At 33.6% G+C, this 12,500-nt stretch overlaps 4 protein-coding genes across 6 annotated transcripts in view; 1 reads left to right on the forward strand and 3 right to left on the reverse strand.

Moving 5' to 3' along the window:
* The window catches only part of LOC137616426 (angiopoietin-1 receptor-like), a 21,574-nt gene extending 17,839 nt beyond the window's left edge, over positions 1 to 3,735 (reverse strand). The window contains exon 1 of the mRNA XM_068346172.1: positions 3,597 to 3,735. The gene's annotated coding sequence lies outside the window, so the exon portion shown is untranslated. The remainder of the gene's footprint in view (positions 1 to 3,596) is intronic.
* The window catches only part of LOC137616422 (receptor-type tyrosine-protein phosphatase C-like), a 174,997-nt gene that overhangs the window by 107,373 nt on the left and 55,124 nt on the right, over positions 1 to 12,500 (reverse strand). The window lies entirely within an intron of this gene.
* Positions 1 to 12,500, forward strand: part of LOC137616421 (uncharacterized) — a 742,648-nt gene that overhangs the window by 22,950 nt on the left and 707,198 nt on the right. The gene's annotated exons all lie outside the window — the stretch shown is intronic.
* LOC137616425 (receptor-type tyrosine-protein phosphatase T-like) overlaps positions 5,495 to 12,500 on the reverse strand; it is a 24,935-nt gene continuing 17,929 nt past the window's right edge. Inside the window, exons 13-19 of the mRNA XM_068346171.1 lie at positions 11,075 to 11,185; positions 10,165 to 10,297; positions 9,714 to 9,907; positions 9,148 to 9,279; positions 8,864 to 9,015; positions 8,263 to 8,398; positions 5,495 to 7,933 (exon numbers count right to left, since the gene is read on the reverse strand). Of these exons, the coding sequence (XP_068202272.1) occupies positions 7,862 to 7,933; positions 8,263 to 8,398; positions 8,864 to 9,015; positions 9,148 to 9,279; positions 9,714 to 9,907; positions 10,165 to 10,297; positions 11,075 to 11,185 (930 nt within the window). The 3' untranslated portion in view covers positions 5,495 to 7,861. The remainder of the gene's footprint in view (positions 7,934 to 8,262; positions 8,399 to 8,863; positions 9,016 to 9,147; positions 9,280 to 9,713; positions 9,908 to 10,164; positions 10,298 to 11,074; positions 11,186 to 12,500) is intronic.

A 12,500-nucleotide genomic window follows, 5' to 3' on the forward strand; every position in this document is an offset into this window, starting at 1 on the left:
CCCATGGAGAATAAACTCATTAAAATAGACACGATAACATTCAATCCCACAATACAAGCCTTTTCTTACGCCTATAATGAATGCATTGCAATAAAGCGTTGAATCCCAGGATAAAATATGTGTAATTCACCCTCTATAGGTCCTGGAAGTTGTGGTTCTTCCTTTCAGAACCTCCTGAGTCGTCCTTTCCTCCTTCCCAGAATTCTTTGGGTGTAAACTCTTTCCACCAACTTATCATCTTTCATGTTCATCACATCCTCAAACCATTTCGAAACTCCCTAATCCAGCTTTTATCTTGAGCTAGATTTTTACTAATTCTTCTACAGTATGTGGCTCCACATTCTTCCCCTTCTATTCCTTTTTGAAAAACATATAGGCAATAAAACGTTTTGTCTTAACAATTGTAACATTTTATTACATTTTAGATTCCAAATTAATATTTACCTTTCATGAAGGAGAGCTGGCCCATAAATGCCTTCATACATTCCATCCTTGGTTGTCATAGATTGGGTATTTTTTTACTAATATTTTGCTAAATATTAGCCAATAGTTTAAGAATTTTTCATGGGAATAAATGGTGTAATACGTGATTCCAAAGCCCGGTTGGGAATGTGGAAGCCTTTTAGGCATAATTGAAAAATATTTGAAAACTTAAAGCTAAATTCTGGTATCTTTAAAAAAGATTAAAAATCGCTAAGCGAAATGTGCATCAAAATGTGCGCTTGCTTAAAGATGTGGGAAGTCTTATCTGTATTAGAGAGAGAGTAGATTAAGTGGCAGAAGTAATTTCTCGTGAAATATAGGGTACTTCAATATTCGAAATAGGATTAAATGATAATAGTTCAACTCCTCGATCTTATGAGATTGCTCAAAGATATACGAGTTACTCCTAACTGTATGGTTTATGGAACTGGCTCAAGTTAGTGTAGGGAATCTAGTGGGACAAAGCCTTAGCCAAAGGGATGAGTCGGCTTCGTAGTCTAGGTTTGATTGGGTAAGGTCTTCCTATGTAGTATCCAAAGGTTAGCTCATACTATGTAGTATCCAAAGATTAGCTCATGCTCTGCAGTATCAAAAGGTTAGCTCATACTATGTAGTATCCAAAGGTTAGCCCATGTTCTGCAGTATCTAAAGGTTAGCTCATACTATGTAGTATCCAAAGGTTAGCTCATGCTCTGCAGTATCTAAAGGTTAGCTCATACTGTGTAGTATCCAAAGATTAGCTCATGCTCTGCAGTATCCAAAGGTTAGCTTATACTTTGTATAATCCAAAGGTTAGCTCATGCTATGTAGTAACCAAAGGTTAGCTCATACTATGTAGTATCCAAAGGTTAGCTCCATACTCTGCAGTATCTAAAGGTTAGCTCATACTAGGTAGTATCCAAAGGTTATGTCATGCTATGCAGTATCCAAAGGTTAGCTCTTATTATGTAGAATCCAAGGGTTAGCTCATGCTATGTAGTAACCAAAGGTTAGCTCATGCCATGTAGTATCTAAGGGTTAGCTCATGCTATGTAGTAACCAAATGTTAGCTCATGCTATGTAGTATCCAAGGATTAGCTCATGCTATGTAGTAACCAAAGGTTAGCTCATGCCATGTAGTATCTAAGGGTTAGCTCATGCTATGTAGTAACCAAATGTTTGCTCATGCTATGTAGTATCCAAGGGTTAGCTCATGCTATGTAGTAACCAAAGGTTAGCTCGTGCTCTGCAGTATCTAAAGGTTAGCTCATGGTATGTAGTATCCAAAGGTTAGCTTATGCTCTGCAGTACCCAAAGGTTAGCTCATACTATGTAAAATCCAAAGGTTAGCTCATGCTATGTAGTAACCAAAGATTAGCTCATGCTATGTAGTGTCCACGGGTTAGCTCATGTTATGTAGTATCAGAAGGTTAGATAGGGTAAGGTCCTTCTATGTAGTATCCAAAGGTTAGCTTTTGCTCTGCAGTACACAAAGGTTAGCTCATACTATGTAGAATCCAAAGGTTAGCTCATGCAATGTAGTAACCAAAGGTTAGCTCATGCTATGTTGTATCCAAGGGTTAGCTCATGCTATGTAGTATCAGAAGGTTAGATAGGGTAAGGTCCTTCTATGTAGTATCCAAAGGTTAGCTTTTGCTCTGCAGTACACAAAGGTTAGCTCATACTATGTAAAATCCAAAGGTTAGCTCATGCTATGTAGTATCCACGGGTTAGCTCATGTTATGTAGTATCAGAAGGTTAGATAGGGTAAGGTCCTTCTATGTAGTATCCAAAGGTTAGCTTTTGCTCTGCAGTACACAAAGGTTAGCTCATACTATGTAGAATCCAAAGGTTAGCTCATGCAATGTAGTAACCAAAGGTTAGCTCATGCTATGTTGTATCCAAGGGTTAGCTCATGCTATGTAGTATCAGAAGGTTAGATAGGGTAAGGTCCTTCCATGTAGTATCCAAAGGTTAGCTTTTGCTCTAAAGTACACAAAGGTTAGCTCATACTATGTAGAATCCAAAGGTTAGCTCATGCAATGTAGTAACCAAAGGTTAGCTCATGCTATGTTGTATCCAAGGGTTAGCTCATGCTATGTAGTATCAGAAGGTTAGATAGGGTAAGGTCCTTCTATGTAGTATCCAAAGGTTCGATTGGGCAAGGTTATCCCATGTGGTATCCTAAGGTTAGATTGTGTAAAGTTAGGATGACCTTATCCAATCTAAACTTTGAAATAGATATGTAATATTTCTTTCGCAAGCTGTACACAACTATATTTCTGAGTATAAAGCTGTAGATTGGGTCACTATCCTCCAATCTAGCTAATTTAATTAGAAAATTAGAATATGTTACAATATGTATGAACACGACAATGTTACAAGCCAGGGGATTTCAGTCACAACTCTAAGTCTAAAGATGGCAAAAACCTTTTCAAAGAAATATTAAAATTATGAGTTTAGAGAGAGAGAGAGAGAGAGAGAGAGAGAGAGAGAGAGAGAGAGAGAGAGAGAGAGAGAGAGAGAGAGAGAGAGAGAGAAGGGGATAATTGATAAAAGACACCTAGAGGGAGAGAATGATTAATTTACAATAGTCTAAAAAAAGTATAATCCGATTGTTAATAGAGAGAATGATAATGATTGATACTGGGAGGGAAAAGAAAAGTTAGGTCTCTCTCTCTCTCTCTCTCTCTTTCTCTCTCTCACATACGCACTTATATATATATATATATATATATATATATATATATATTATATATATATGAATATATATTTCTATATGTATATACATACATATATATATATATATATATATATATATATATTTATATCTATATATATATATATATATGCGTATATATATATATATATATATATATATATATATATATATATATGCGTATATATATATATATATATATATGTGTGTATATATATATATATATATATATATACTGTATATATATATATATATATATATATATATATATATATATATATATATATATACTGTACATATAAACTTAACCATTGATTTGGAAATATATGTGACTGACTGTATGCTGAATAATCTTGATCGTCATGAATTTGAAATGCATTGCTACAGAATCACTGGAGAACAGATCACTAATTACCGCTATCCAGAGTCAAAGCCAATCCGGTCTCCTGAGGAATTGAGGTTTCACTATACTCGAAACAGATCCGATCTGAATTGAGTGCCAACTCAGGCACGACTAGTCTGCCACAGAATTGTTTGATGCCAGATATCAATCGGATAAGGACAACAACAACAACAACAACAACCGACAAAAAAGACAACAAACATGAATCTATGACGTTGTTTGAAGTCATCTTCTAATCTGACTCTGTTTCCGGTAACTGGTCGTTTAGTGGTGATTTCTCCTCTGGTGAAGGCGCCAAGTCAAGGTTTCTTACTAAAAGGATGTCCTGTTGGTCATTAAAATCGAAGATTCTAAGTTTCGAAGGGATTTTCAAATGTCGATTAATGGATTTCCTTATTAATTGTAATTAAGCAGACGCAGGATTTTCAAGTAGCGTTTATTAAGCTTCATTTACTTTGAGTAACGTTAGTTTATTGTGGATAAAATAGATAAAACAGTTATGTTGGAACACCGACTTTAAGAGCAGTTAAATAATCATGATTCAAAGCAAAACTGTTTACATTTGAATATCCTCCTCTGTTTGTCTGTTATGCCAAATATTTCATTTATTCAAAGAATCTGAGTGACTCACTAAGAAGAAAAAGAAGAAGAAGACGCATGTAATGCTGTTCAGTATCATCTGACGGAAGTCAATTTTCTTATGTTTCAGAAATGGTGTAATGTCACTTTAAAATCCCGTGACTCATGGCATTTTTTTTACTTGATTTATGCATTGTTTGTAGATATTTATCTTTACTTACAAATGCCTTTATATAGTTCTCATTAACATTCTAATCCATCTACCAGTTCCAGAGTAGAACTTCATTTTTTTAGAAAATGAAATCAGCCTCTTATAATTAGAACATATACATATTATTTTTTGAATATCTATCTTCACTTTATACTAACTCTAATAGTTGTAAGATATTTTCACTAAGGTTTATAGCTTTAAGGCTGAATACGAATAGAGGAGAAGTTGACATCCAACTCAATACATTACAGGACGGTTCGGCAGAGAAATGCGAGGAAACGAAATATCTCTGACTATCCAGGGAGTACTTCCTATCTACTGTAAATTATCTCAATTGCCATTTGAAGAGGTCTGTGAAAAAGACTCTACTCTTTATTCATATTTGTGTATCATTCTTCTTTAGCTCATCCATGGTGTAGATTAGCTACCCAATCACCGTTTTCTTGTTGACTGTTGCAAGATATATTTGAGTTACTCTCTCCATTTTCTATCCCATCTATCGAAATTCTGCTTGTGACATACAGTAGTACTTGGCTATCTGCATGAAATTGTTCTATTATCTTCAGAAACGTATTCCAGGATAGATAATTTTACTGGTTTTGGTTGTAAATCATGCATTATTGTTCATGTGTATTTCATTCATATCTCTCTAACCAACATTCAAGTTTGTTTGTCCTGAAAATTCATAGTCTGCCATACAAGGCCTTTGCTGATTTCTTTTGCATTAAATCTATTACTGTATATGTCCGACAGTTAGATTATTCTAATAGATAGATTGGCCTGAAGCTGTAATTTGTTTCATTCTAGATCACTGTCAGGCTTAGCACATTCAGGCGTGTGTAAAGAGGTTGTTGTAAATTTGTGGTGTTTTCCTTTTATTTCATAACCTTACACTATACATAAATTGACCATAAACAGAAGGGTTTGGAAGGCATGTCGGAGGCCTCTATCCTGAAGTGGAATAGCAACGCCTAATGATGATATATACATATCTGCATTTTATACTAGACCTTTAATTGATGCCATTCTTTCAATGAGAAAATTTTCATCCATTTCTCTTTTCGCTCCAATCAAGAATACATTACTTAGTCAACAGAAATAAACCTCCATGCAATGGCTGGTGTAGGTAATGAAAACTGAAGATAAAAATGAGAATGCTAATGTAACAGATAAGATAAGGATTAAAGAATAATTTCCATTACTTTGAAAACAATCATTTTAATCATTTCAATAATAATAACTAAAAAGAAAAAAGGATAATGATACAAATAGAAAAATGAAGTAACACATTGATTTACAAATGTAAGCTACACATATGATCAGTGCTCAAGCTATACAGTATATCCATCCATGCTATGACCAGAGAGTGGCAGACAATGGCTGCTGATGATTCACTAGGTAGATACATAGTCTCTACCCATTCCTATCTTACAAGGACGGTGAGGCTGTTGACACTACCCAAGATTAATCGGGCTTGGAAGGGGGCTCAAGCTCCCAACCCAAGCAACGCTTCTAATATGCGATGACTTACATTTCCACCCAACTTGCACTATTTATAACTAACCTACATGAGTAAACAATGCTAGTTACGCAGATTGTTTTTTCAAGAACTACATTCATGCCTTTTGATTAGCTCGCAGGATAAAAAGGGAGACATTTACGTGTCCATTCAATGATGAGCAAAGTGATTTGGCAGTTGGCAACTGCAGTATTTCTATCCATAGACATCATGCGAAAGTAGAGGATGTTGTCATTTGTTTTGGTTACCAAGTAATAAATGATTTATTTCTTGAGCAAACAAACCTGTATCCAGAGTGGAATAAATCTAGATATGATTTAATAGATAAAAGGAGAAAAAGGTAAGGATTTTGCTGTATGGAAGAACTTTTCTTGTGTGAGAAAGCCATCTCGACATGAATGGGACGTTTGTAAGAGCTGAGGTTGGCTTAAAATGAGCTATCTGTCTAGCCCAATTTCGTTGCAATAGTTAACCCCTTGAGCGAAGAAGAATTGTTTGGTAATCTCAGTGTTGCCAGGTGTATGAGGACAGAGTAGTGTAAAAAAAATAGGCAAGACTATTCGGTGTATGTGTAGACAAAGAAAATTGAGCCGTACCCTCTATACCATTGTCTTCCACTGTCTTGGGCTAGAGTTCTTTTACTTGAGGGTAAGCTCGGGCACAATATTCTATCTATTTTCTCTTCCTCTTGTATAGTCAAAGTTTTTATAGTCTTTATAGGAAATATTCATTCTAATGTCGTTACTGTTCTTATTTTTTCCCCTTGTTTCCTTTCCACACTGGGCTATTTCCCTGTTGGGGCCCCTGGGCTTATAGCATTCTGCTTTTCCAACTAGGGTTGTAGCTTAGCAAGTAATACTAATAATAATTGCAATAATAATAATAATAAATAGAGAGAAGGGTCCAATGTAGTACTGTCTGCCCAGTCAAAGGATCCAATAACTCTCAAGCAGTAATATTATCAATAATCTGGCCTAGTCTTTACACATCCTCCTCTCGCCTCATACACCTTACAGTACAAAGAAAGAAAAAAAAAATCCATCCTCAGGGGGTTAACAACTGCACTGTAATTGTTCAATGGCTACTTTCCCCTTGATAAGGATAGAAGGCTCTTTACCTATGGCCAAAAGCTCTTCTAGGAGAAGAACACTCCAAAATCAGATCATGGTTTTCTAGTCTTGGGTAGTGCCTTTAGCCTCTGTACCTAGGTCTTCCACTGTCTTGAGTAAGAGTTCTCTTGATTGAGGGTACACTTAGACATACTTTTCCATCTGTTTCCTTATTTGCTTTCCTCACTGGACTATTTTCCCTATTGGAGCCCTTGGGTTTATAGCATCCAGCTTTCCAGCTAGGGTTGTAGGTTAGCTAATAATAATAATAATAATAATAATAATAATAATAATAATAATAATAATAATGATAATGTTAATAATAATAATATGCTGAATCGCATTCTAAGACTATATGGTAAAAGCATAACAACCTTCCTATGAAATAATACAAAATTTCATAAAAGAATTACATTTTCACAATTTTTGATATTCAGTATTCGTCTATGATTGATTCAAGTAGAGGTATTTTATGGGGCATGACCAGATAAGATGGACAACCCCATGCCCTCTTCTACCACCGACTCGGAGAGAACGAGAAAAACAAACAGTGCAACTTCATTAAAGACACAATTTAAAGTTCCTGTAGAGAGATTCAATTGAAAGCTCTCGTGGGAGATATTGCTCCTCAAATGGTACACACACCTCTTCCATAAGGTTAGACAATCAATCAAGCAAGCAAGATTCTTTCATTTCACACCAATAATAATTCAAATTTTACACATTCTATAGCTCTACTTAAACATAGCTCATACTTCAAGTTTCCTCCGTTGGCATTTTAAGTTAGAATTTCTTGCCTCTTTGATGCGGTCATCAATCTTGAGTATGTTAGCTTGGAGGATTCCGAAATGATTCTCAGTCAAAATTTAACATAAATGGGGAAATCCCTCAAGTAGATTGAGGATGCAAGGTAGAGCATTGCATACTGTTGCTGTAAAGGAAAGATATTACAATAGTTTACAAGGTGGAAAACAAAATGCGATAAGTAAAAACTATTTGCTTGAGAATAATATTTAAATTGTTTATATTTTACTGTAGAGTAGTATGATAACAGCCTTTGCATAATTTGAACTACAAGGAAAATCCCAATTAAGAGACTAACATATTTTGGCCTAATGGGTAAAAGAAGTATTAATTTAGTTATCAAAACTAAACAACATCCAATAAGCGCTAATATGCAATTATACATCGATTCTATGTATACCATAACAAAAACTACAAAATATCCACTTTGGGCATAAAGAACTTTGAAATTCCTACTTCACAGGTGATGAACTGGTGGCGGCATTTTAACAGTTTGACAACTGCTCTGTAGATGTCAAAAACTTGCTCAATTTGAGCTCGTTGTAGGATGAGCATCAACCCCGCCAGTAGACCACATCCCGTCACGCCATCCCTGAAAATAATTTCCTTATAAACCAACCTTTAGGGAAAGAAAAGTTTCTTTCTTTACCACAGATACTATGTTTCGTTTGATGCTATAATTTTGTGATGAAATACCATTGTAAAAATTCTGAAATTCTATTTATTTTTTCCTATCACATGTAGGCTTTTATTAATAGATATAGAGGACACAGTGATGAGTGTCATATATGAAGGAGACTGGTAACATTTTGATAAAACTTGTTTATTGAAATAGTAATTAGCCATTCTAATAAGAGGAATGCAGTTATCACAGAAATGTAACTCCTTGCCACACCTTACATATTTACCTGAGAAAATACCTTTATCCATATTAAGGTTTAAGAATCCTAAAATAATAAATATATAGCCAAGAACACAAAACGTCAGCCTGTATAAACACAGAAAAATATATATTTTTCAAAACTGTAAAAATGAGGATAAGTAGTATTTCTCTTACCCACAACACAGTAGAGGCGGCCCAGAACCCAATTGTGTGACAGAGTGCAGTAACTTGTCAGCTAGATTCAATAAGACATTTGGACACTCTGGAGTGGCATGCCCATATTCCCAGTTAAGAACAACATAGGCAGTTAATGTATGTTGCTGTCCCTGAAACGGGGAAATGAATCCAGTGAAATAACAATTAATGTTATTGAAATACATCAACTATTAATGAATATACTAATCAACAGTTTATAATTATTATAGGAACTATCGATGGCTAGCATTATCTGCACTTACACATGGGTTTCTCACAGTCAAATTGTACTGCACCAGGTCTGGCCCAGAAGGAAATGGAGAATCCAGTGTGATTTTGTAACCGGAGACATTCATCTCTTGATTTTCCTCAGGAAGCAAAGGAGGAAACTCCTCCTGAAAAGTTTGGATGATTTTATGATATGAATATTTACATACTGATCAAATGAGCAGAAACTAGTTATATAATATATTCAGATGTCTATCACAACATTAAACAAAATACTTCTATATATCAGAGAATACATAATTTGTTTCATTTTTTTTAAGGCCAACTTTTTCACAAGAGAAAAGTTATAAATCCTCAGGGTGAATGTTGAGGGCCAAACTTCATAAAGATATTTAAAAAAAGGAATAAATCAATTCAGTATACACCAATATATCATTTTTAAGGAAAATAAACAAAAGCTTGAAGGTTTGTAGAAGTGTTGATTTACAATACAAATGTATTGTGAAAATATCTAATACATAAAGGACTGCATAAAAGTTTTTTTTTTTATTTATTTTTTTTTTTTTTTTAACTAAATCGTAAATCCTTGTACTCTACTAACCTTATCATGGTTTGGATAGTGATTAATTAGAACAACAGAAGGACATTTCATCTCCATGATCATCCTCCAAAATTTAGCTAAAACCTCGACGGGATCAATGCTATCCTGAATCTTCAGCATTTCTTGAAGTAGCAATACCATTAATATTGTTCCTGTTCTTCCAATCCCAGCAGAGCTATGGACTACAACACCACCTGTTTAGTAAAATGTATTAAAGTTGAAGGGAACAGGAAGACAAAGTGTTTCCATATTCATATTTATATGAGCTAACAGATCATTCCAGCTTATCTTCATTATTACAGGGGGTAATTCTTAAAGCTACATATGATACAGTACAATATAAGCAGAATCATACACAAAAAAAAGAGGCTATGGTCATTTTAGCATTTGTGTACCAATTATCATCCTTTTCACGGTTTGAAGCAAACATTTGTTCCAGAGCAGCACATACCATTATCATGGTTGTCCAAGAAATTCGTAACCAGGTAAGAGATGGAAATTGCTTCCTCAGGGACCCCATGATCAGGCCAGTTTGTATAATGATAATGTGTCACAGTGTGTCGAGGGATTGTGTCCACAAAGACCTGAAATTGGCATTAGGAAAGAAATTCAGAAACTACATACCTCTACGACGCCCTAAATTTTATTTCTTTTCGTTATATATATATATATATATATATATATATATATATATATATATATATATATATATATATATATATATATACATATCCAGCAATTTTCTTTGCATATGCTTGCTATTTGATATAGAAGTAGAATTCACGTACAACGACAAAGTACAAAACATTGCCTTGTAAGATAAACATGTCCGTCTGAAACTAAGAAAACGTTAATCAAGGTCAGTGATTATGGTTACGACGTTTATAGATATTATGAACAGGTCGGTAATTCTTTTATTTATTTCCTTTGCCGAATCTGTCATAGAGTGTAGAGTAGTTACTTTTTGAAAAACTTGAGAAAAATAATCAAGAGTTTTTCACTTTGTGATAAAAAAAGTTTCTAAAGATTATATTCAATGAAATTTAGTAGTAATCCTACATTTAATAAACGGCAGTGAAATTTCTTAGGTCATAATTAGTAATTCAGTGACATAAACAACTGAACCGAATCAGGAACTAGTTGTTCTTGCTGAAACAATTCTATTACATCAAGAAAGAAAGCTTTGTAAGTCACTTACATTTTTCCATGGTAGATTGCATCAGAAATTTTCTAAAACAGTGAGAAATATCTCATTGAAAACTATATTCTACTTTCTACCATCCACTTCTAGTATCTTCCTATCTAACACTCCCGTTTACTTCATTTCTCAACTTAATTTCACTTGGAACTACGACACCCACCTGGATTGTAGAAACTGTGAAGTAGGGCTCTTGTTTAGAGGAGGTCACTTGAATCGCGTAGTTTTCAAAGACCAGCGTTTCTTCATGACTCATGTACTTGCCAACCTTAACCTGATGATGAAGAAAATCTCATTAGAATTCAAAGTCAGTATTAAGATAATACAAAATTAAGTCCGTAACATTTATCTCTCTCAACATTGATTTCTTTGCAAGGAACAATTGTGACTTGATCTGTAGAGTAACCAATTCCAAAGACAAATACGAATCCAGAATTATATATATATATATATATATATATATATATATATATATATATATATATATATATATATATAAATGCACACACATAAACGTCCCTTGACACACACATATATATATACATATGAAATATATATATGATATATATATATATATATATATATATATATATATATATATATATACTGTATATATATATATATATATATATATATATATATATTTATATATATATATATATATATATATATATATATATATATATATAATTTATATATATAAAGTGGGAACACCTTAACGTGGTGAAAGGGTTTGTTTATCGTCATGATCAGCAAAGCTGCGCTAGTCAGGGCCACCTGTAATAGGTTGGTTTGTTGTGAGCAATCAGACGAAAATCTCCCACCTTCACCAATCCGCACTGGCTAACGTGGGGAGGAAACTAGCCAAACCCCAGACATTAATAAATATTAGGGTGATACACAAACCCTTTTACCACGTTAAGGTATCCCCATTTAGAAATTGATGTATAAATATATATATATATATATATATATATATATATATATATATATATATGTGTGTATATAAATATATGTATATATATATATATATATATATATATATATATATATATATATATATATATATATATACAGGGTGTTCATTGTAATAAATATTAAAAATAATTCAAAAACAGATAAATACGTGAAAACTATTAAAAATGAGTAGATATTGATTTTATTTTTCACCTCATTTAAAACACCTCTTTAAGTACACCAGTAGTTACACGAAACCCATCAAGACGGTACTCTATGTCTCATGCCACCAAAGACTAATCGGTAAATCGTGAAATAGAGTAAACACTGATTTGTTTAAGGCTATGAATACCTGATCTGGCTTTTTCGTTACTTTTAGATAATTGAAGAGTTACTGAAATTGTAAGATGATCAGATTAGGTTATCAAATGCTGCAGTTGCCATCCACAGGTTGCCCTTCTTAACATTTATCGCATCAGCTAATAACATTTACGCTGAATTTCAAGTAATCCTTTCAATAGAATCAAAGTTTTCTTTTAGTATATACTGTCCACTATTTTCTTGAACAAAGTTATGGGTAAGTATCCATATACTGTTGATATCATATCAGTTAGTATATTAGTTTGATGTGA

The sequence above is a fragment of the Palaemon carinicauda genome, chromosome 22, assembly GCF_036898095.1.
Source record: "Palaemon carinicauda isolate YSFRI2023 chromosome 22, ASM3689809v2, whole genome shotgun sequence".
Lineage (NCBI taxonomy): Eukaryota > Metazoa > Arthropoda > Malacostraca > Decapoda > Palaemonidae > Palaemon > Palaemon carinicauda.